At 40.1% G+C, this 22,929-nt stretch overlaps 1 protein-coding gene across 6 annotated transcripts in view; it reads right to left on the bottom strand.

The window, feature by feature from the left end:
• Positions 1 to 22,929, bottom strand: part of ZRANB3 (zinc finger RANBP2-type containing 3) — a 263,665-nt gene that overhangs the window by 18,632 nt on the left and 222,104 nt on the right. For 5 of the 6 annotated variants that reach the window (XM_029224581.1, XM_029224584.1, XM_029224587.1 and 2 more), the window contains 3 exons: positions 8,899 to 9,313; positions 5,091 to 5,288; positions 1,152 to 1,243 (listed from right to left, as the gene is read on the bottom strand). In XM_029224581.1, coding sequence (XP_029080414.1) covers positions 1,152 to 1,243; positions 5,091 to 5,288; positions 8,899 to 9,313 — 705 coding nt within the window. The remainder of the gene's footprint in view (positions 1 to 1,151; positions 1,244 to 5,090; positions 5,289 to 8,898; positions 9,314 to 22,929) is intronic. The other variant, XM_029224586.1, reaches the window with a different exon arrangement.

The raw sequence follows: 22,929 nt of genomic DNA, 5'->3' as shown, positions 1-22,929 counted from the left end.
TAGGATTCCGCATGCCGTGTGGTACGGCCAAAAAACAAAACAAGACCAAAAAGGCATTCTTTCAATAGGGTGACCCATGAGTTTAAAAACGCACAAATACTATTTTATGATACTTATGAAGATTAGAGGTTTGAAACCGTAGAACAAACAAAAGTGTTCATAATCTTAGCAATTTTTTCTCTCAAACACTCACACTAGTTACTCTCGACCAAAGATTCTCACATGGTCTGCAAGACCCTTTCAGAAGATCCAGAGAGTCACAAGAGTTTTATGTACAACATCATTGGCCTTTTTCACTCTCATTCTCTTATGAATGTACAGTGAAGTTTCCCATGCACAGGCAGATCCGAGAATCCCACTGTCTTCTACTGAGACTTCAGAGGAAATTGCTAAAACTGTAAAACAATGCCACTTTCCTCACTGAACACTGTTTTTGTTTTGTCAGATATAATTAGTTTTCATAAAAATATGCTTCTTCTATAAATATATAATGGACTTACTCTTAAGCAAATATTTTAAAGTGTTTCCATTTTAATTTCAAACAGTAAACATCAATAAATATAACCCACATAAACAAAAGCTCTTTGGGTCCTCAACAAATTTTAGGAGTGCAGAGAGGTCCTGAAAAGTCTGAGTGCTGCTAACCCGGGCTATGGCGGGAATAGGAGCAATCATATTATTAAAGCTTCCTAGGGTTTACTCCACACGGATGGGCAGGCTTAGGCTTCTGTAAAGACGCTACTGCTGCTGTAGCTGCAGGATCAGTGCAGGAGCCAACTCTGAGTGAGAGCTCATGACGGCCAGGCACTGCGCTAAGTGCCCTACAGGAATTAGCTTATTTTGTCCTGGCAACAACTCCTCCATATTTTACAGTTGAGGAGACTGAGGCACGGAGCAGTTAAGTACTGTGTCCAAGATTCCACAGTTAGTGACAGATTTGAGCTGAGGCACCGTGGCCCTGAAGTCTACACTCTTAACTACTATGCTGTTTACCTCTCATTGCCTTTAGATTTAACAGAGGAATTTGAAAATTAGCTTTAAGGAGGAAAAGAACTTGATGCCTATCTCATTGTTAATAAAATTAATTATCTCCACTGAAACATGAAAAAAGGAAGCCTTTTGTATGTTTCCAGAATCCACATGATGCTTACCTTAGTATAGACATGAATCCGGTCAGTGTTCTTACTCGCACAAAACATTAAGGTATCACACACTGGCAAAGTGTCCGTACTCTTCAACTGTTCTAATAAACAAGATAAGAAAGAACCTGAAGGTGAATCTGCCCTCTGTCCAAAACAGCTTATTCTAATCTTCTGTGGGTTAGGATGATAAAATGGCTGTAACAAATATATCAACATATTTGACAAAGTACATGTGTCTGGGTGTGAAATAAAACATGGTAGGCCATCTAAGAGCATATTGGCTTATGTGGTAACCAGTTGCTTTGAACTGTTGCTAATGACCCAACAAGAAAAAAAGAAATTCAGCATTCGCTAAAAAGATAAGAGTCAGGCATAAGGGAGAGTTTCCTGCCCCTTAAGAGTCCTTATCGATCTTGAAGGCTTCTAGAATCTATTCCTGTTGCTAGAGAGGGTTTAAGTTAAGACTGAATGAGCACCATTTTGATTATCAGCAGCAATACAGCTATGTCGAGGGCCACCTAAATGACTGATGGCCTATGGCCTGGTGCCTCACATTCACAAAAGGAGATGAGTGGAGAAGCCTCCTTTCTGATAATCCCTCTTTATTTTTCCTTTCTCAGTCCTACTGACCGATATATTCTGCAAGAGAAATAGGGTTATTCAAGCAGATCTAAATAATAATTACAGTTAGCACTTATCAAGCAATTAAAATGTGCCAGGTACTGTTCCAAGTACATATATTAACACCTCTCAGAAATTAAGTAGGGCATTTTACAGAGGAGGAAACTGAGGCACATTAATCTGCCCAAGGCCACTGGTAAGAAACCAGTAATCTGGCTCCAGAGCCTGTGCTCTTAACCTCTGCCATAGTTCCTCAGTGACCTTTTAAGGTATTTTTCCAGATCTAGAAGTCTATGATTTGTTTGAGATTCTATTTAGCAATGTCATCTATTTTAATTTTTCTAATCAAGGCATCAGTCACTTTACAAACTTGGATTGTGGACTGTTCCCATATTTCATAAATTCAAAATGTACATTTTTTTCCACACTTTAACATCTCTGAAATTGGCATGCCTTACAGTCAATAATCGTGGCATTTTACAACCATGGTTGGCCAGGTGGCAGTTGTGAGGAAGTTGTCACTGCCTGACCATAAGCTTAGTCATAACTACAATATCGTTGTCACTTTGACACTACACTTGAGATACAAGCATTGTTATTACCGAGTATTAAGTTTAATTACCTTTAAAATGTCTTCAAAATGTTTCGCTACGGTTTGGGATTGAAATGAAAAGTTATCATGTATACGAAAAACTTGGACACAGAGTAGAAGAGCATAAATTTGTTATTAAAGAAGCAACTATGTATCACCAGAGGAATAACCAGAATTTCTCATTGAGAAATTTCTTATTCTTGCCAAGGAATAACCAAGTGCTTCACGGGACCTAAGAAAGGGAGATCACTGCAAACAGAGAAAGATGTTTTATATTTGAATACTGAAATGTGCAAAAGGGTTGTCTATTACATGCCAAGCAAGGCAAGGGAAGGCAGGAGAAGCTGCCAGATCCCTCAGAACAAATGAAAGTGATGTCAAAGCAACAGAGGGTCTTATGATCTGGTCTGGGCTATCATTAATTTATTGTGTCGTAGCTTAATTGACAGTTGTTTTCTTTTTTAATGTACATAAAGTAAGTGCATCTCATAATCACTGTGTCTCCAGATTTGAAGAACTACGGTTAATGCATTAATGCTTAAAGATCAGAAGTCATTCTTTGATAAAAAGCATTACGAGAGCAACTCCAAGTCAGTTGACATTCTTGGTAGCTAGTAGCTACATTAGGGGACATATTTTTCTTTTCATTGTTTTCATGAAGTATAATTTAATGGTTTGAAACTACAGATAATGTATCTTTTGAAGATACAGCCATCCTTCCAGACCCCTAGAATTCCAGTTAGAACAAAACTACAGTTCCAGCGTGGTATATACCGCTCTGGTTCTAAAAGAGCATATGTGGATAGAAGAAGCATTTTACTATAATGTGCCTTCTCTGTCTTCCTTCTGTTTTTCAAGTAAATTCATGTTAGTGAGTAGACGTGAAGCATATCGCTTTTGTGGCGGTCTCAGCCCAGTGATTTGAGAATTAAAAAAAAAAAAAAAAAAAGAGAGAGAGAAGAGGGAATAGGTATGGGGGAAATGCTGGCATTGTCTACTGGATGAGGTCAATGCAAGTTTCACTAGCAGAATAGAATTTTTAAAAGTTTAGTGATTTTTGGATACCAAGGGGGAAAAGGCGGGTAGGGTGGATTGGGAGATTGGGATTGACATACATGCACTACTACGTATAAAAGAGATAACTAATGGGGCTTCCCTGGTGGCGCAGCGGTTGAGAGTCCGCCTGCCGAGGCTAGCGGTCATGGGTTCGTGCCCCAGTCCGGGAAGATCCCACATGCTGCGAAGCGGTTAGGCCCGTGAGCCATGGCCGCTAAGCCTGTGCGTCCAGAGCCTGTGCTCCGTTAACGGGAGGGGCCACAACAGTGAGAGGCCCGTGTACCGCGAAAAAAAAAAAAAAAGATAACTAATTGAAAACAGACTGTATATCACAGGGAACTGTACCCAATGCTCTGTGGTGACCTGAATGGGAAGGAAACCCAAGGAAGAGGGGATATATGTACACGTGTGGCTGACTCACTTTGCTGCACAGCAGAAATTAACACAGTATTATAAAGCAAGTATACTCTGGTAAATAAATAAATAAATAAAAGTCTAGTGATTTTTGAAAAGTATGTGTAAGTAAAGCTAACATATATCTTCATCAAGGGACCAATTTGTAACTAATACGCCAGTATTTCCCTGCCACAGATGGAGAGACTCATGGCCCAGCTGATGACAATTGCCAGTTGCTGATTGTGGGTCTGATGTTTAGTTAACTGAGCAGTACGCTATCCTAGAGCAACAGCTTCATCAGCACTGGAGGGACTGTCACAGCAAGAACAAGGAAACTAGAGAAAAAGAGTCTGAGTCTACATTGTCTACTTAAAGGCCGTTAAAATTAACAGATCTAAACAGGATCCACTGTAAGATAGTTCTGGGAAGACCTTGAGGAATTAGAGGAAAGGAAAGCTGAGTAAAGAAGAAAGGAGGATGCCCTGAGCTCAGAAATACTTAAACGAACATTTCATTTTAGAGCTATGAACCCAACTCTAAATTATCTATGTTTAACAGCAACTACCTTAAAAGAAAAACTGACAGTCCATCCCAACCATTTTGGGGTTGTTATAATGAGAACATCAACCTGTGGGTTACTATGGTCACCAACTGAGTAACAAAGAAAATAACCCAAAAGTACTCACAATCTTTTGCCAGGCTGGTATTTGCCAACCATCACAGCTATAAATGATGAATGGAAACAACAAAAAAGTAAATAAATCTGAGACACTACATGGCTGGTTCCAAACACAGTCATGATTCACACAGTCTTGAAATTATTAAAAAAAACACAAAACCCTCAAAACCCTAAATATAAAATATGCCAATTAATTGTAGCCATTTAAAAGAAATTCATGTGTGAAGGGTTAATGACCTCCTAAGTGGCTGTTAATAATCTGTCAATCTTACAACAATCCACATGGTCCAAAGGAACCCCCAAACATTAAAACCACCCTCTCACCGGGAGAATGGGCCAGGCTCGGTGGAGGCCGGGCAACAGGCCTGAGATAGTACATGCGGCCACGTATGGGTTTAGCTCTCTGTGTAACATCTGAATGTCAGCAGCTCTGCTCTTCCAGCCATCTGGTGCTTATGTATGTAGTTACAAATAGTTGGTATTTTTAATACAAAAGGGAATACAAGGAACCTGGAACAAGGTAGTAATCGCAAGTCTACTAACAGTATTATGTGTCTACGTATATGGTTATTATTTGGATCCTGGAAATGGAAGCAAGATTTACCATCACCTGGCTGGGGTGTGAGTCTGTCCTCACCCTCAGTTTTTGAAACTTCTTCCTGGCTCTCAGCTAACGGTTCAGGTGCTGAACGTGCAAGGACTTGTTTTTCCCCGTCAGAACTAGTCCATATTTTTTCGGAGGTGTCTTTCCGAGAATCATCTTTCTCGTTTCTGTTTTTATACTGGGTGTGGTGGAGGCTATCTATTTGTAGAACAAATTTGTACAACAAATAAACAAAGTAATTTGTTTATTAAAATCAAACAAATGATTTACATTTAGGTAAAGTCATTATGTACTCTAAGCCCAATATAGAAAAGTAAGGTTAAAAAAAAGTCACAGCTAGGTTTTATAAAAAGAAACAAAGTCAACAATGTTTGTTCTTTCTTTCAAAACATGCATCGGGAGTCACTAAATACCAAGTACTACTCTAGGTGCTGGAGAGGCAGAGCAGAAGACAAGACAAGACAGAAATTTCCCTGCTTCCTGGGGATTCCATTCCAAGGGGCAGAAATAAACAGGTAAACAAATAGGATCTTTTCAGATAAAGAGAGTAAGTGAGTAAGGGGATGGGGTAGGAGGAGAAAAGTCAGCAGGCCCTTTTGAGCTGAGAGCTGCTCAGGAATCTAGGAAGCCTGGCCCCAGGGGGTCTGTATTCTTAGATTAGATTCTTAGTGTAACTGGAAGCCATTAAAGGGTTTTAAGCAAAGGAATGTAATGATCTGAGTTTTTAAAGGATCGCTCTGCTGTGTAGAGAAGGACCAGCCTCAGGGAGGCTTCTGAGGTCCTGAGACAGAGATGATGGTGGCTTCCAGTGGGACGGTAGCAGTGAAGATGAAGTGGCTGGAATCAAGATATATTGTAGAGGTTATAGTAGCAGAACTTCATGAAGTGGCAGGAGAGGGAAGAATCAAAGATGCTGCCTCTAGGTTTTTAACACGATGTGGGGAAGATGGGGGGAGAGAAGATTTAGTGTTAGATGTGGTGGTGGTGAATCAAGAATTCCATTTTGGACAAGTTAAGCTTGAGGTACCCATTTGGACATCCAGGTGGAGATGTTACATAGGCCACTAGATACATCCAATCTGGAATTCAAGATACATCCAATCTGGGCATATGAGCTATAAGATGCTGAGTATAAGCACTAGCTGTTAAGAACAAAGCACAATACTAGTGTTCAATGTATATTATACCAAATTTTATCTAACATACTAGAGACTGCGTTAGCAACCTTTATAGGACTTTCCAGTCCTATATCCTAATATTGTTCCTTTAATTTTTTGAATTCCACTGTTTCCTCAAACTGTTATACGGCAGGTATTGATTTAAAAATTTGGATGAATTATGGGGGGGGGAGGGATAGTTAGGGAGTTTGGGATAGACATCTACACGCTGCTATATTTAAAATGGATAACCAACAAGGACCTACTGTACAGCACAGGGAACTCTCCTCAATATTATGTAACAACCCAATTGGGAAAAGAATTTGAAAAAGAATGGATACATGTATACCATAACTGAGTCACTCTGTCATACACCTGAAACTGACACAACATTGTTAACCAATTATACTCCAATATAAAATAAAAAGTTTAAAATAATAAACTAAACTAAAATGTAGATGGATTAGAATTAATTCTGCTTTTTAATGCTTTTGGGATGCATCCACATCAAGGTTGGAAATCATTATGTCAAACTGCAGTAGTATTAATCTAATAATTATAACTATCATACACAGTAATATCACCATTACTTAGAATATGTATTGCTCTTGGGGACTTCCCTGGTGGCACAATGGTTAAGAATCCGCCTGCCAATGCAGGGGACACGGGTTTGAGCCCTGGTCCGGGAAGATCCCATATGCTGCGGAGGAACTAAGCCCGTGCGCCACAACTACTGAGCCTGTGTGCCACAACTACTGAAGCCTGCGCGCCTAGAGCCCATGCTCTGCAACAAGAGAAGCCACCGCAATGAGAAGCCTGCACATCATAATGAAGAGTAGCCCCTGCTCACTGCAACTAGAGAAAGCCCGCACACAGCAATGAAGACCCAACACAGCCAAAAATAAATAAATTGATTGATTTTAAAAAAAAAGAAAGAATATGTATTGCTCTTAATCAGACTGTTTCATATTCACAAAAGGTGTTTTTTTTTCTTAGACTGCTTGACAGTTTGCTTATTAAATCATGGTTCTAGAAATCTTCATTGCTGCTCTTAGTATCACAGAGAACAATCAGAACTATAAAACCCTATTAGGGCTTCCCTGGTGGTGCAGCGGTTAAGAGTCCACCTGCCAATGCAGGGGACACAGGTTTGAGCCCTGGTCCGGGAAGATCCCACATGCCGTGGAGCAACTACGCCCACGCCACAACTACTGAGCCTGCGCTCTAGAGCCCGTGAGCCTCAACTACTGAAGTCCACATGCCTAGAGCCCATGCTCCGCAACAAGAGAAGCCACCGCAATGAGAAGCCCACACACCACAAGGAGGAGTAGCCCCCGCTCACCGCAACTAGAGAATGCCCGCATGTTCAGCAACAAAGACCCAACTCAGCCAAAAATTAAAAAAAAAGAAAAAACCCTATTAAACTATGATTTTTATTGCTCAGTCACTCAATTTATAGACTTCATGTGAACTGATATTATTTTGTAGTCACGAGATATTTTATTTTTATTGCCTATAGCAGTTGGAAATTGAATGAGATAATGCAAATTGTGGGAGATATTATATGGAATAAGCTTGTGGCTCCAATTTAGTTCACAGACAACAGGTGTCCACATTACAAATATAACTACCCAGATGGCAGACTTGTCAGTTTTGGTAGGAACACCCAGAATTGAAGGAGGAAAGACTCAGCTACTGATTACATTTTCTTTCACATCAAAACTAAGGCAGAGGAGAGCAAGGAAAGCAGGAAGGAACTGGAGCATCAGAGCTTCTATCTTTGCTGAGTCTTCGTTAATGTCAATACTCAGAAGAATTCACATAAGATGGAAAAGTGGATGTGTATAATTATTACAGTTGATAAAATTTTATTTTATTTATGATTTTTTCCAGTTTCCAAAACGGTCAACTTGGCATTTTCAGTTGCCATAAAAATGGTCTCTAAAATTGGAAACAAAAGGAATACTAATGATCTTTTCTTAAGACAACCACAGTTGTTAATAATCATTTCAAAAATAAAACATCAGAAAATGGCATATCATGCTAGAAAAATATACTCTGAGGTATGTTTATGATTTCTAGTTTTAAATAGCATGTTTTAGAAAAGAATAAATTCATAAAATAGACATGAAATTGGTTTTTAAAAGATCTATAGAGGAATTTTTATGATTTGTCATGGAAGAAACATTGGCACAATGAATATTTTACTAGGCAAAGAAGCTACGCTGGATTCATTTTGCTATTAAAAATAATAATCTGTAATTTATTTAAAAACAAGTATTATCTACAAAAGAAAGAAAACAGCAGGTCTATGACTATAAGGCATATTTGCTGCCATAGCAACAGAGCTTCTATTCCTGCCCACTGAATTCACATCCTGTTGGCATTAATCAGAAATGTCCATTTGTGCCAAATTAATGCCATGTCACAGACGCTGGGGGATACACATTCTTGACAGAACTGGGAGATTTTCACATTCCACAAGGGGATACATTCACAGTCTTCACTATGTGAAGTTCTTCCTCCAGCTTAAAAGCTAAAGTTGGTACCCAGTCACACAGATCTCTGATGATAGCACTTGTCTCTAAAAGCACAGGTTATCTGAGGACACCACTGCCAGCCCCCCTCATGGTTGCCCTCTGTGTACTCACCAGCACTGCCCTGAGGATTCTCACACATTTCACAGCAAGGTAACTGTGAAGTTACCTTGTTATTAATATAGCTGCAGAGAGCACACTGCCAGCCCTCACCAGGAAGGGGTGGAGTGGTGGCCTGGGCCTTGGCCTCACAGACCCTGTCCATGAGCGGAGCTTTGGTCTGCCTGGGCTGGGATGGTTTCTCCTCCAGGGGACTGCAGTGGTCATCGGTGGTGACTGATTTCATTATTTTAGCTTCAGGTTCAAGATCACTTTCATAATCTCTTGTAGCTGTTTTTCCAAGGTCTGCAGGTACTACAGTATTTTTCTCCTGGAAGACCCTTGATTCATCACAGGAGGCCACCAACTGTCTCTTCTTAGGGTTTGGTAAAAAGAATGATCGAATATCATGCTGTTTTTCTTTTTCAAACTAGGAAAAATAAAGGTATTAAATTAAGAGGCTATTGAGTATGTTCTTCCTAAATGAAACAGGTTAACAAACTCTTTTCATTAGCCATATTCCTTTATCTTTTGAATCCCTTGTTGGAAATGAATTCAATCATGCAATGACTCTTCATATATCCATACATGTAGAATACCACTAACACCTCCATATACTTTCTGTGTCTAACTCTTTTTTAGCACTTACAATGTGCCAAGTACTTTACATAAATCAACTCATTTAATCCTCATGCCAGCTCTGTGAGACAGGTACTAGTACTGTTATTCTTCCCATATTTCAGATGAGGACACTAAAGCTTTAGAGAAGTTAGGTAACTTGGCTATATGAGTTATATAATAAAAATATACTTTATAAACTATCTGCTCTAGATGTATGTCAAGGAAAGGAGGCAACTGTGTGTTTAAAAATTTCAAGTCAATCAAGACCTAGATAAATGTTTTCATGACCAAACTATAAACACGAACAACGTTCATAAACAATATGTTTTTCATATTAAAATACTTTCCTGACCAGGGAGCATTTTTCAAATAGCATTAAAGATATCAATTAGAACAGCTTCTTTAATAGACACAGTTTAATAATTATCTTTTTAAGAAATATATCTCTCTTTTCTAAGAACAGCAACTTCACTGTCTCATGTTTTTCATCTTCTTTTCAATGTGTAAATCTCAATCTCCTAGAGAAAGGAGGATACCCATCTCCACAAATGATTAGCCAGCAGTTAAGGTAAATTAAAGGAGTTAATTTTAGAGCAGTCCTGCTAAGGCCTGAATTGGGTACCATGGTGGACACACACTGTGCCAGACTGCATTTCCAAAAATGGTCATATACCAATTCTTATCCCATTTCGTGTACCTGCGACATTGACACACCTACATTTAGAGGTGGGGTCTGTGTTCCTCTCCCTTGAACCTGGGTGGACCTTTGTATCAGTCTCAACCAGCAGAATGCAGTGAAAGTATCACTGTGTGACTTTTGAGGCTAGGTTCTAGAAGCTAACGTGGCTGCTGGCACTCTGTCTGTCTCTTCTTCTCTATATCTTTTGGGAGGGACACTAGCCTTTGAAAACATAGCCAGCATGTTGTGGGGAAGCCCAGGCCACACGGAGAAACCATGTATGGGTATTCAACCTGACAGCCCCATGTAGGCCCCTAGGTGACAGCCAGCATCCATTATCAGACATGGGAGTGAAGAGGCTTTCAGATGTTTCCTGCTCCCAGTCTTGGGATCTTCCAGCAAAGGTCCCAGTCCTCATGGAGCAGATACGTCATCTCCATTGTACCCTGGTTGAATTCCTTATCCACAGAAACCATGAGAAATAATACATAACTATTGTCGTTTTAAGGCACTAAGTTTTGGGGTAATTTGTTACGTCACGATAGATTACGGAGACAGACGCTATAGATAATGACATCCAAATATTGCAAAGAGATAGTTTACATAATAAATCTTATCTTTCTTTCTTAGTAGTGTTGCATAAGAAAGATTTAGCCAATTAATGGAGACAGAAGGATTAGTGGTTACCGGGAGCTGTGAGAAAGGGAAACAGGGAGCTATTGCTAAATGGTTACAGAGTCTCTGTTTAGGGTAATAAAAAAGTTTTGAAAATAGTGGTGATGGTTGCACAACATCGTGAATGTAATTAATGTCACTGAATTATACACTAAAAACGGTTAAGATGGCAAATTTTACGATTATATATAATCACAAATTTTTTAATTTCAAAAAAGGTTAAAAAGGTAAGAAAAGAAGAAGGAATATTTATGTTGTTCCCATATTGGTAAAATTAAAACATATATTATAGGAAAAAAGTCCCACCCCCCAATAATGTACAACTTTGATTTTGTACGACTGTTATTTATATATTCTCATATACTATTAAAAAGTTATCTAATAAGTTGCCAAAGTTACAGAATTTAGATTAAAATATAAAGAATGAAATCAATAAGACAAGATTTTTAAAACAATGCACAAGGGAAATTCTAAGAAAGGGTGGAGGAAAGCAGAGAGATTATCAGACTAATGGAGTTTGGTGTTAAAAAAGTAACAAGGATACAAAGAGAGTTATGTATCTAAAGAGAATGTTCTATTCCATATAATAGGACTGCAAAGAGAGCTTATAGAATTTTGAAAATATTGGCAAATGTTCAGCAAATGTGAACAAATTCTACCGGCTATTTCTAGTTAAACCACAATGATTTTACAAGGCAGGTTAACTTTCTGAGTCCCTGTACATGTCTGGAAATGAATGACCTGATTTTGCCCTAACTCTCAGTAGTTTTGTTGGGCATACAATTCTTCAAAATCTTTAAAGACATTGCTCTATTTCTTCCAACATCTGATGATACTGACAATGTTCCTTTGTAGGCTGCAAACTCTTTCTTCATTTTAGAGGCTTCTGGGGCCTTTTTATCCCTGGTATTCTAAAATTTCACAATGATCAATGTCTATATATCTCTATCTGTGTCATCTACATCTATATGCTTTCTGCCCAGCACCCTGAACACCTTATTAATTTCGTATAGTATTGATCATCTTTAGTTCTTAGAAACTTCTATTCTTCCTTGATAGTTTCTTCCTCTTCATTTTCTCTTTCATCTTTTTCTGGAATTCCTGTTAGCAGAATGTTGAACCTAGATATTTATGCCATCTTTTGTTCTCATATTTTCCTTCCTTTTGTCTTTTTACCCTCTAAACTCTTGGTGTTTAGCTCTATTTTATCTTTCAACCCTTCCATAACATTATTTTAGTTTGGCAGTCATATTTTTAACATCTGTGTTCTTTTTTTGTTTTGTTTTTTGTTTGTTTTGGCTGCAGTGCGTGGCTTGCAGGATTCCTAGTTCCCCGACCAGGGACTGAACCCCGGGCCCCGGCAGTGAAAGCGCTGAGCCCTAACCACTGGGAATTCCCTCTAATATCTAGAAGTTCCTTCTTGTTCCTTTTTTTAAAAATAGTATTCCGATTTTATTTATATTTGCAATATCATCTCAAATCTACAACTACGAATTAGTTTTTAAAAAGTTATCTCTATGATCAATTTTTGTATTAGTTTATTTTTGTTCACATTTTTCATGCCACAGATTTTCTCCTCAAATTTCCAATGACCTCATACATAAGAATGAAGGAATAGAAGGGTTGCCTAGGAACTTAGGACACACGGGGCTTATCACCAAGTAGATCGAGTAGGACATACTGATTGAACGCGAGGGGTGAGGAAGATGGAGGGGACCACAGTGATACTCGGACTCCATTGTAGGGATGACATTTTCAGTTACTGTAATAGGGAATATAGGAAGATAAATGGGCTCATTAGAAGGCAAAAAGAGAAGAGGTAAGGAAGTAGAAGTTCATTTTTAGACATGTGTGAGGACTGGTGTGTGCCAGGGTGGCGAGTTCCAGGAAGCAGGTCCAGAGTTCAAGGGGAAGAGACACCTGGAGTTGCACGTGTGGGAACCACTGACATACAGAGGTGGTTACAGTCAGAGGCCTGGATGTCATGAACAAAGGGAGGAGGAAGTAAGAAAAGGTAAAAGTCATGGACATGAGCAGAGGGACATTAAGGGTGGAACAAGGAGGAAGAGATACCGAGGAAGGGAACAGAAGGAACAGTAAGAAGGGTAGAAAAGCCAGGAGAGTAGTGGCTTTAGTGTGCCTGTGTTTTGGTTTCCATTCATTATCCTAGGTACTCAGGGAGCATTTCAATCAGAAAAACCCATGTCCTTCAGATCTGGGAGATTTTCTTATATTATTTTTTCTTCCTCTGTTGTCTCTGTCTTTTCTTTCTGGAATTCCTATTAGGCAAAATCTTCTGAACTGATCATTTGATCTTCTTCACTTTCTTGCACACTTTTCCATTTCTCTTTGTTTTACTTTTTGTGTGATTTCCTCATTATCTTCCTTTCCATCCTTGTCAGATTCTTATTTTCTGATATTACAAGTTCAATTTCTAAGAGCTTTTCCTCGTTCTCTGATTTTTCCCTTTCCTTGTTCTTGTTTCTTGGGTGCAGTAATTTCTTTTACTTTTCTGTGAATATCAATGAAAGGCTCTTTGTTTACTTCAGCTCATTACACCATCTCTGCTTCTTTTGTATCCTTTCTTGTCTTGCATGCTTATTTTTGTCTCTGCATCACCCATGAGAGGATTTCCTCCAAACTTGGTGGCCTTCGCTGTCCATTCACATTTAAGAATAAGACACTAAAATGCCATTGGAAATTCCAAGTGGGGGACCTCACTGAAGGTCATCAGTGACTGTTTGTCAGGGGATTCCTTTCAGGCTCCATAGTCTTTTTTTGGTCCAGTCAATTTCTCCAGAAATGAGTCCTTCAATCTCCTGCCGGAAGGATACAATGCTGGCTACCCTGTGACCTGGGGGCTGATCAGGAGAAGGGTGCTAAGGATTTCACCATTGATAATGGAGTCTTCCAGTTAATATGTTTATTTTCAATTTACTGCCTTACCCCACTCCCTCAACTGGCCCTTCTCCTAGATATGCTTTTAAAGAGGAACAGGTAAAACAGCTAAATAAATGAACAAAATGTCAAAAACAAAGAATACAAAAAGTAAAATAAATAAAATATATAAAGCAGGCCACTGTCACCTATGCTGAATAATGTTTCAATAACATCAGCATCTTTTGTCCCATTCTACATTTTAAAGGATTTGTTTCCAGCTGTCCAAAACGTTTTAATCTCTCCATCTCCCCACCACCAAAAAATAAAAATTAAAAGGATTATTTCAGATTTGTTTATAAAAAAAACAACCCTCCCCCAAACCTAAGAAATCTTAAAAAAAAAATTCTCAGGGCCTTAAAATATTAGGTCTTACAGCTGACCTCTTTAATTAAGCTATTTAATTAAGCTGTTTTAAAAATAACTTCATTTACTATGTAAGCAGTGACTAATTTTAGAAATTAGCATTTGAGAAACTCCATTATGTACCAGAAGCAGGTTGAGAGTAAAGGTTAGCAGTGACTGACAGCAATCAGAAATTGATGTATACCTCCACCACAACAAGGGTTAACTTACAGTGCCTGGGAGTAGCCAGTATGGGGGCAATTTTGAAATCATGGCTGCTTGGGTAAAAATAAAGTGAGACTGGAGAATATAAAATACAGAAAAGGAGCCGTGGGTGGAAAGGGGATCATTTTATATAATTTTGGGAACCAAAGGATACACTTGAGGTATAATTTTAGAAAAAGGAGAGGACAAGATTAATCAGTAGACTTTAATGTTATGATGGCTAAACTGCACAATGATGAATGTGGTTACAGGTAGTGGACCTTATGAGTTAGTGCCCCGGCCACAGGGCTGGCAGAACCATAAGGCCTAACAGGAATAATAAAGACTTCCTTTGAGCTAATCAATTAGAAACCTGGTCTATATTATCAGTTGTATGTTTTTAGATTGAAGCCTCTGAGCAGTCAGGCAGGAAGTTGGTTGGTTAGGTTTCTCTGACATTCAATGGCTATGACTGACAGAGAAATAGGTGAGAAAATCTCTGGGACACATCCTGACGATAATTACATGCATTAGGTGGGAACAGAGAAGGGTTAAAAGGTTTACTGAATAGGAGTTCTTAACTTGGGATCCATGGGCCTCTCACAAGAGGCCTTCAGTGAGCCTGAGAAACCCCTGAAATTGTCCATCCAGCTCACACCCGCCAAGCTGTCATCACCAAGGAGCTGACTGAAATCATCTCCGGTGCCGCAGCTCTGGACTAATGAAAATCGAGTTTCATCCTCAGACAAGAGGCAAAGAAGATTCAGCCAGCTGATTTTGTTTTTAGCTTACTGCTGTCCTTGTCAGAAGAAATTGTTGGTCCATTGGTTAAATTACTAAAGATAGCAAGATATTTGTAAATTATCTTACAATAAATCTTACAATAAATCATGACTGTTTGTAAAGAAACTGTATTAAGTGACCCTTTTAATGTGTGATAAATAAGGAACTTAAAAGTAGGTGTTTCTAAATAAGAGGAGCAATCTAAGATTATAGTGATTTTTATCACAAGGCTTTGGGGAAAATACAGTTAAGTCAACATGCCTGTGTAATAAGAAATGTAGAAAATGGAAGAACATATTCCTGCCCTCAGTTATACAGCTGACACTCAGTTACTGTGTTCCTGTCTTTTGTTCAATACTGTTTTTGAAAAGCAAAAGAAGAAATATTGCTTTTGGTGAGAAGTGCTGGGAATAAAAACTGCAAAATGCTTAAGGTGGCAAAATGCATGTGTTTATTTGAAAGGTTCAGGGACCTAATACATTTGCTCTGTTTTGCACCATGGTAAACAACTGCTCTTTAGAGACAAATCCCCTGGCCGTGATGATAGGATTAAAAGTCTGTTATTAGAACTGAAGGAGAGGAAAAGGAAATCTGGTTAAACTCATAAAACACTTCAAAGCCTGGTGCCATTCCAGTGCAGCACACGCCACCAACAAGAGCACTGGTGTCGGGTTTAATAGACTTTGATCAAAGGGCAGCTCTGGGAGAAACCAGTACTGCCTCATGTCTTTCCTCTCCTGTTCCCCAAAGCATTAACAAAACCACCGTTTACAAATGGGTGATTGGGACACATCTTGCTGGTCTCTTGAATGGCAGGCGACTGATGACTGGAACTGGAACTAAAAAGGCTTCACTAACATTTAAACAAGCCAAGGGATATACACTGACAAAAGTAGGGTTTCAATCATCTAACTGAAAAATGAATTTAAATTCTCCTAAAAAAGAAATGACTTTTTCAGATTTCACACCATGTCCATCCCCGTGTACTAATTAAATAAAATTTTGGCAGTGATCCACTCTTAGGCACAACAAGTTTTTCTCTGTGGGCATAGAGAAAACAAAGCAAACAAAATAAAACAACACTCTGGTTAAAAAACCAAAGTGGTAAAAAAGAAAATGTTATTACTTATTTTTAAAGATGACATCAAAAGCAGTGCAGGCTGGGCTTCTCTAGTGGTGCGGTGGTTAAAAATCTGCCTGCCAATGTAGGGGACACAGGATCGAGCCCTGGTCTGGGAAGATCTCACATGCTGCAGAGCAACTAAGCCCATGCGCTACAACTACTGAGCCTGTGCTCTAGAGCCCACGAACCACAGCTACTGAGCCCGCATGCCACAACTACTGAAGCCCTAGTGCGCCTAGAGCCTGTGCTCCGCGACAAGAGAAACTACTGCAATGAGAAGCCCGCACACCGCAATGAAGACCCAACACAGCCAAAAATAAATTAATTAAATAAATCAATTTAAAAAAAAAAGCAGTGCAGGCAGATGTCTTTGGGAACAGCCACCTCAATAAGGGCAATTAGAATTCACAGCAAAATATTACATATAACACAGTGCAAGGATCACTAGAACATGACGGACAGGGGTAAATTCATCAGGGCCGATGTGCCATAATCTCTCTCCTAAGCTCTAGGCCTGACCTCCAAATGCCTCACAGACATCAGTTGAGTGGTTCAGAGGCTCCTCAAACTCCAGGGGGCCTGAGTGGAGTCTTCACTCTGCCCGTAAGCCTGCTCACCTTCTACCATCACAATCTCTGCTCTTCACTGTTTACCAAATTAATATGAAGTCCTCTGCTATAGATTCTCCAGTTTTAGACTAAACTGGATCACTTCCTATGGCTTCCATTTGTCCTGCCCTTACCTACTGGCATGCCTCTGGTTATGGCATCTCCCTTAAATGCCTGCTTCAATCCCTTCTACTCCTCCTGTACCTGCTGCTGTTAGACAGGTACCTCCCAGGCCTCACTATGATGATTCTACCTCTGAAATGTCTGGAATTTTTCTATCTCTATTCCCACTACCATTGTTAGGAGTTCAGGGTGGAGTTTAGTGCCCCATACCCCGTTTGGGAATCCCTGACAAAGGAGACTTTTATATAGTAATAGCCTTATGAATAAAAAGGAACTGGCTGGGGCTTCCCTGGTGGCGCAGTTGTTGAGAGTCCGCCTGCCGATGCAGGGGACATGGGTTCGTGCCCTGGTCCGGGAAGATCCCACATGCCGCGGAGCGGCTGGGCCCGTGAGCCATGGCCGCTGAGCCTGCGCGTCCCGAGCCTGTGCTCCGCAACGGGAGGGGCCACGGCAGTGAGAGGCCCCCATACCAAAAAAAAAAAAAAAAAAAAAAAAGGAACTGGCTTTAGTAATAAACCTGTAAGTGCCTAAAAGCACCCAAGTAAAATTTGGTAAAAGGTATATTAAAGAAACCAACCAGAACCCAAGGCCATAATGGGACTTCCTACTTCTCACCCCAAATCGAACAGAGAAGACTACAGGGCCTGCTTCCGGTGGAGACATAGTACAGGAGAAGCATGCCTCTGTGAAGCACTAGCCCTGAACTGTGGCCCAAGTTCTCAGGCTGAAAAAAATTAGATTAACAACTCCTCCTCTGGGGCTGGGGAGAAACCCCTGAGGAGTGGAAACAGAAAATCCCTTTACCACAGGTTCAAACTGGATGGGAGGGAGGGCAGAAGAAATCCATTCTCCAGATCCCGCTGCCTCCAAGAACCTCTGTCCCTTCTCCCTCCCATTCATTTCCCACACTGCCACGAGGAGCACCTTGAGAAAACAGAAATCTGACCATGTTATTTATCTGCTTAAAAGCCTCTGATGACACTACACTACTTCCCTAGGATACAGTGCAACTTCCTGGCATGGCATGCGTGGGCTCCACTCCATCTGATTGGTGCCAAAGGTTCAGGCTTCCTCTCCTTTGACTCACTTCTCAGTGTGCCCTGCACTCACACATCTGCATGGAATTCCCATTCCCAGGACGTCTGTTCCTATCACTGGGCTTTGGGGCATGCTTTTGGTGGTCCCTCTGCCTGAACCAGGACCCACTCCTTTTGAACTCATTCTTCATAATCCAGCTCTGGTGTTTCTCAAGGGAAACTTTCCCACATGCCCCAAGTATTTATTTATTCTATCCTATGTTTCCAGAGCCTGGTTATATATCTCTATTTTCACATTTATTATATTGCATTAAAATGATTCGCTTATGATCATCTCTCCCAGTTACAGAGTAAGCTCCAAAAGAAAGTTAGCTGTTTTCCTTATCTTTGCACCTAGTATATAGTCTTTTTAAAATAACAGCTTTAGGGACTTCCCTGGCGGTCCAGTAGTTAAGACTTGGCGCTTCCACTGCAAGAGGCACGGGTCTGATCCCTGGTCAGGGAACTAAGATCCTGCTTGCAGTGTGGTACAGCCAAAAAAAAGAAAAAAGAAAAACAGAAAAAAAGAAAATAACAGCTTTAGTGAGATGTAATCTATTTATATACTATAAAATTCACTCTTTTAAAGTGTCTAATTCAGGGCCTTTTAGTATAATTATGTAACCATCACCACTGTTTAATTGTAAAACACTTCCATCACCCTCAAAAAGAAACCCCATACCAAGTAAGCAGCCTCTTCCCATCCCTCCCTCCCTCAAGCCCCTGGCAACCACTAATCTACTTTATATCTCTATGTACTTGCCTATTCTGGCCACTAAATATAAATGGAACCAAACAATATGTGGCCTTTTGTGTCTGTCTTCTTTTACTTAGCATAACGTTTTCAGGATTCATCCATGTTGCAGCACGCATCAGAACTTTACTCCTTTTTATGGCTGAATAATATTCCATTGTATGGATATATATATATATATATACACCATATTTTGTTTATCCGTTCATCAACTGATGGACATTTGGACTGTTCTCAATTTTTTGGCTATTATGAGGCATGCTGCTATGACATTTATGTACTAGGTTTTATGTGGATATATGTTTCCAACTCCCTTAGGAGTACAGAATTGCTGAGTCATACATTAAATCTGTGTTTTTACATTTTAAGAAACTGTCAGGCTGTTTTTCAAAATGGCTGCACAATTTTCCATTCCTGCCAGCAGTGTATAAATGTTCTAATTTCTCTGCATCTGTGCCAATACATGTTGTCTGTCTTTTTAATTTTAGTCATTCTAGTGGGTGTGAAGTGGTATCTCCTTGTGGTTTTGATTTGCATTTCATATAATCTTTTTAAAAATTAATTTTTATTGGAGTATAGTTGACTTACAATGTTGTGTTAGTTTCTTTCCTTTCTTTTTTTTTTGGAAAGATGATTCTTTCTTTCCCTTGGCTGTGCCAGCTCTTAGTTGTGGCATGTGGGATCTTTGTTGTGGCATGTGGGATCTTTAGTTGAGGCATGCATGTGGGAACTAGTTTCCCGACCAGGGATCGAACCTAGGCCCCCTGCACTGGGAGCTCAGAGTCTTACCCACTGGACCACCAGGGAAGTCCCTACAATGTTGTGTTAGTTTCTGCTGTACAGCAACGTGAAACAATTATACATAATAATCTTAATAACTGTTTACATAATGAATAATCTTTGAATACCCTATACATAGTAAGACAGGCTGGGACATGGGACCTGGGACCCTTTGCTGCAATGTTTGTACCTGAACAAACGTTTCCTCCAGCAACAAAATACAAAGAAACTATAAGAAACTAAAAATAACTGTGTGCATGGCAGTTGGGGCAAATTATGGACACCAAGATGCAAAAAGACCAAAAAGCCCAACTGCCACTTCTGAAGAGCCAGGAGCAAAAGCAGGGGGTTGGGAGCAAAAGCAGCGACTGCACATGCTCCCTACACAAAACACCACCGAAGGGGTGGGCAGACCACCTAAGCCCCCACTCCGGCCTGACCCCTGGACACACCCCTACCCTCACTCCACATAAGGATCCAGCTCACTCCCCCTGAGCGAGCAAGCTAGCAAGGGAAGCTGTTGCTTCTTCCCGCTCCCCCCCTGCTGCAGCAGGGGCCCCAATAGAGCCTTGCCTGAATTTCTTGTCTGGCCTCTGATCAATTTCTATTGATTAAGGAGGCCAAGAACCCTGGTCCGTAACAGTAGTAAACATCCCATAAACACTAGCTAACCAAACTGAAGTGTTTCAATGTTCTTTTCATTCCACAAATAACTGTTGATCCACAATGGGCTAACTCTAATGCATCTAGTATAGTTTGGCAAGGTTATGAAGGTAGACTTTGCAGCAAAAAGGCCTGAGTTCAAATCCCAACTCTGCTACTTACGGGCTGTATGAACTCGGGCAGGCAATTTAATCTTCCTGAGCTTTAGTGGGGGCATGGTAACAGTATCTGCCTTATGGTGTAGCTGTGAAGGTTAAATAAGGTCATGAGTGTTAAGGGTTTGGCACAGTGGCTATGGGGAATACTCAGTGCATGTTAATTATTTTCACTGAGTGAAATGAAGTCATAAAGGTAAACAAGAAAAATGCCTAATAATAGCACTATATGATGTAAGCTGTGACAGAGATATTTATGTCTCTATCCATAACAATGAGGCTACCCTCTTGTTATTATTAGGCAATTATGCAAACTAATTACATCATGTTTACATAATGGTTTGAATTCTAAAATACATATTAAATAAATATTCTAATTTAAGATGTGTTACCTTCAAGAAAGTAGTGCTTTAGCATACTGAGAAACAAGAGATTTGCGATAAGAATGATTTATACTTCATGAATGTAGAGCTCCTGTGGTCAACTTTTTGCTTTCACCGTTTTTTAAAGTAGACAATATGTGGGAAACAAGGTTATTTTTTATATGTATGAGACAATTTCTTATTTGCGCTTCTTAGCCCACAACAAAACAAACATTTTGTACAATGCTGGCATTTAATAAAATATGTAAAGCTTGTTTTTGAATTTTTGGGGCATATTTTTAAATTTCACAGCGTGCTTAAGAGTTCTCATTTTCAGGGACTTCCCTGGTGGCGCAGTTGTTAAGAATCCGCCTGCCAATGCAGGGGACATGGGTTCGAGCCCTGCTCTGGGAAGACGCCACATGCCATGGAGCAACTAAGCCCATGTGCCACAACTACTGAGCCTGTGCTCTACAGCCCGCGAGCCACAACTACTGAGCCCATGTGCCACAACTACTGAAGCCCACATGCCTAGAGCCCATGCTCTGCAACAAGAGAAGCCACCTCAATGAGAAGCGCATGCACTGCAATGAAGAGTAGCCCCCACTCGCCACAACTAGAGAAAGCCCGCGCACAGCAACAAAGACCCAATGCAGTCAAAAATAAATAAATTTTTTAAAAAAGTTCATTTTCAGCTACATAGAATTTTTTTTCAGCAGACCAGTAATCATCCTGTATATTTTTAATGCAAATACGGGTGTTTCAAATGTAAATTTGCTTTGGGTGAAGAAATGTTCTAGGTGGCCTTGAGGACAGCAGACCAGGGGACTTAAGAATGATTATGACAGAGAAAAGGCAGGGTGTGAGCCAGGTCAAAGATGTAAGTACTACCACAAGGAAAGGAAGATGAGACAACCAGGGAGAGGCTAGTGAGAAGAAAGGAAAATCGGGAGATAACTGAACTAAAAGCCTACAAAATGAAAACAACTGCTGAGGGAAAGCAGAGACCACAGTGTGGCTAAATTTGGGAACTATCTAGAGATCTGTTCCAAAATGGAAAGAGAACTACTGTCTGAAGTAACGAAATGGAAGCAGCTCTGGCTCAGCGAGATTTGGAGAAGAGAAACCAAGCAGAAAGAAGATTTATCCTACGCAGGAGCTGGACTTGTTACCCATATTAGGTTAGAGTCCTTTCTTTTGCTTATCTATGAATCTCTTACACACCAAGTTTCTCTTCAGATACATTATTTTATATATATATAAAATAAATGAAAGGGACCTCAGAAGCCATCTAGTGATCTAGGGACTTAAATGGCTGCATAAATGCTGCTGCTGGCTCTTATCCATTATGGGCCAAAAGAGGACCGGAAAAGGTCCTAAAGAGGTTAACGGAAGGGCCCAATTTCCCACAGCTATGGCTAAAAGAAGGGATACCCCTGAGATGATGGCAGGAAAAAATGAAAATTAGAGAGGCAGGCTTCCTATTTGAATACTCCACTCATTCTATTTTATTCAGAAACAGCCTGTAGTTACTTGGAAATGACAATATAGAATAATACAGCTCATACCTTTCTCTCCTTCCATCTGGAGATGCCCTACTTTATCACTCCATGGAAGCCAATGTAGGAAAATCAAAACACTGCAAAACCAAGAGTACTTAGAAGCCATGCACATTCAAACGTAGAATAAAGGAAGAAGCTCGAGAAAGTGGATCGCATCTGAGACAGTCACCCTGGTGACGGACTCCCAGGCGGGACTGGTTACTGAAGGGATAGCCACCTAGGCTTTCCTTGTGGTGGTGGAATTATTTCTTTTCATTTGAGTTGGACTTCAATTTGAGCTTCATTTGGGTTAATAAATAACTGCTTTAAAAATGTAAATATATCTAGGATGGGTAAAGAATTGTGACTCATACATTTGTGTGGATTAATTCCATGCAGGGTGTTATTTAAATACTTAGCAACAGCTACAGCAGGGGTATAAACCAGACTCCTAGAGGCCCATGCTGTGCAGGATAACAAGGAGGTCCAGGAGGCCCTAGCGGTGGGGTGAGGGAGTACAGTGAAGGGACTGAAGAAGTGGCTGTGGACCGTTACCAAAATACTTAACATTTAACAGCCAGTACACCTATATCCATATATACTGGTAGAGCACTAGC

Source organism: Monodon monoceros, unplaced genomic scaffold, assembly GCF_005190385.1.
Source record: "Monodon monoceros isolate NGI ecotype Baffin Bay Population unplaced genomic scaffold, NGI_Narwhal_1 Super_Scaffold_16, whole genome shotgun sequence".
Classification (NCBI taxonomy): domain Eukaryota; kingdom Metazoa; phylum Chordata; class Mammalia; order Artiodactyla; family Monodontidae; genus Monodon; species Monodon monoceros.
Note: the sequence above shows the minus strand (reverse complement) of the source record. Positions and strands in the feature narration are given on the sequence as shown.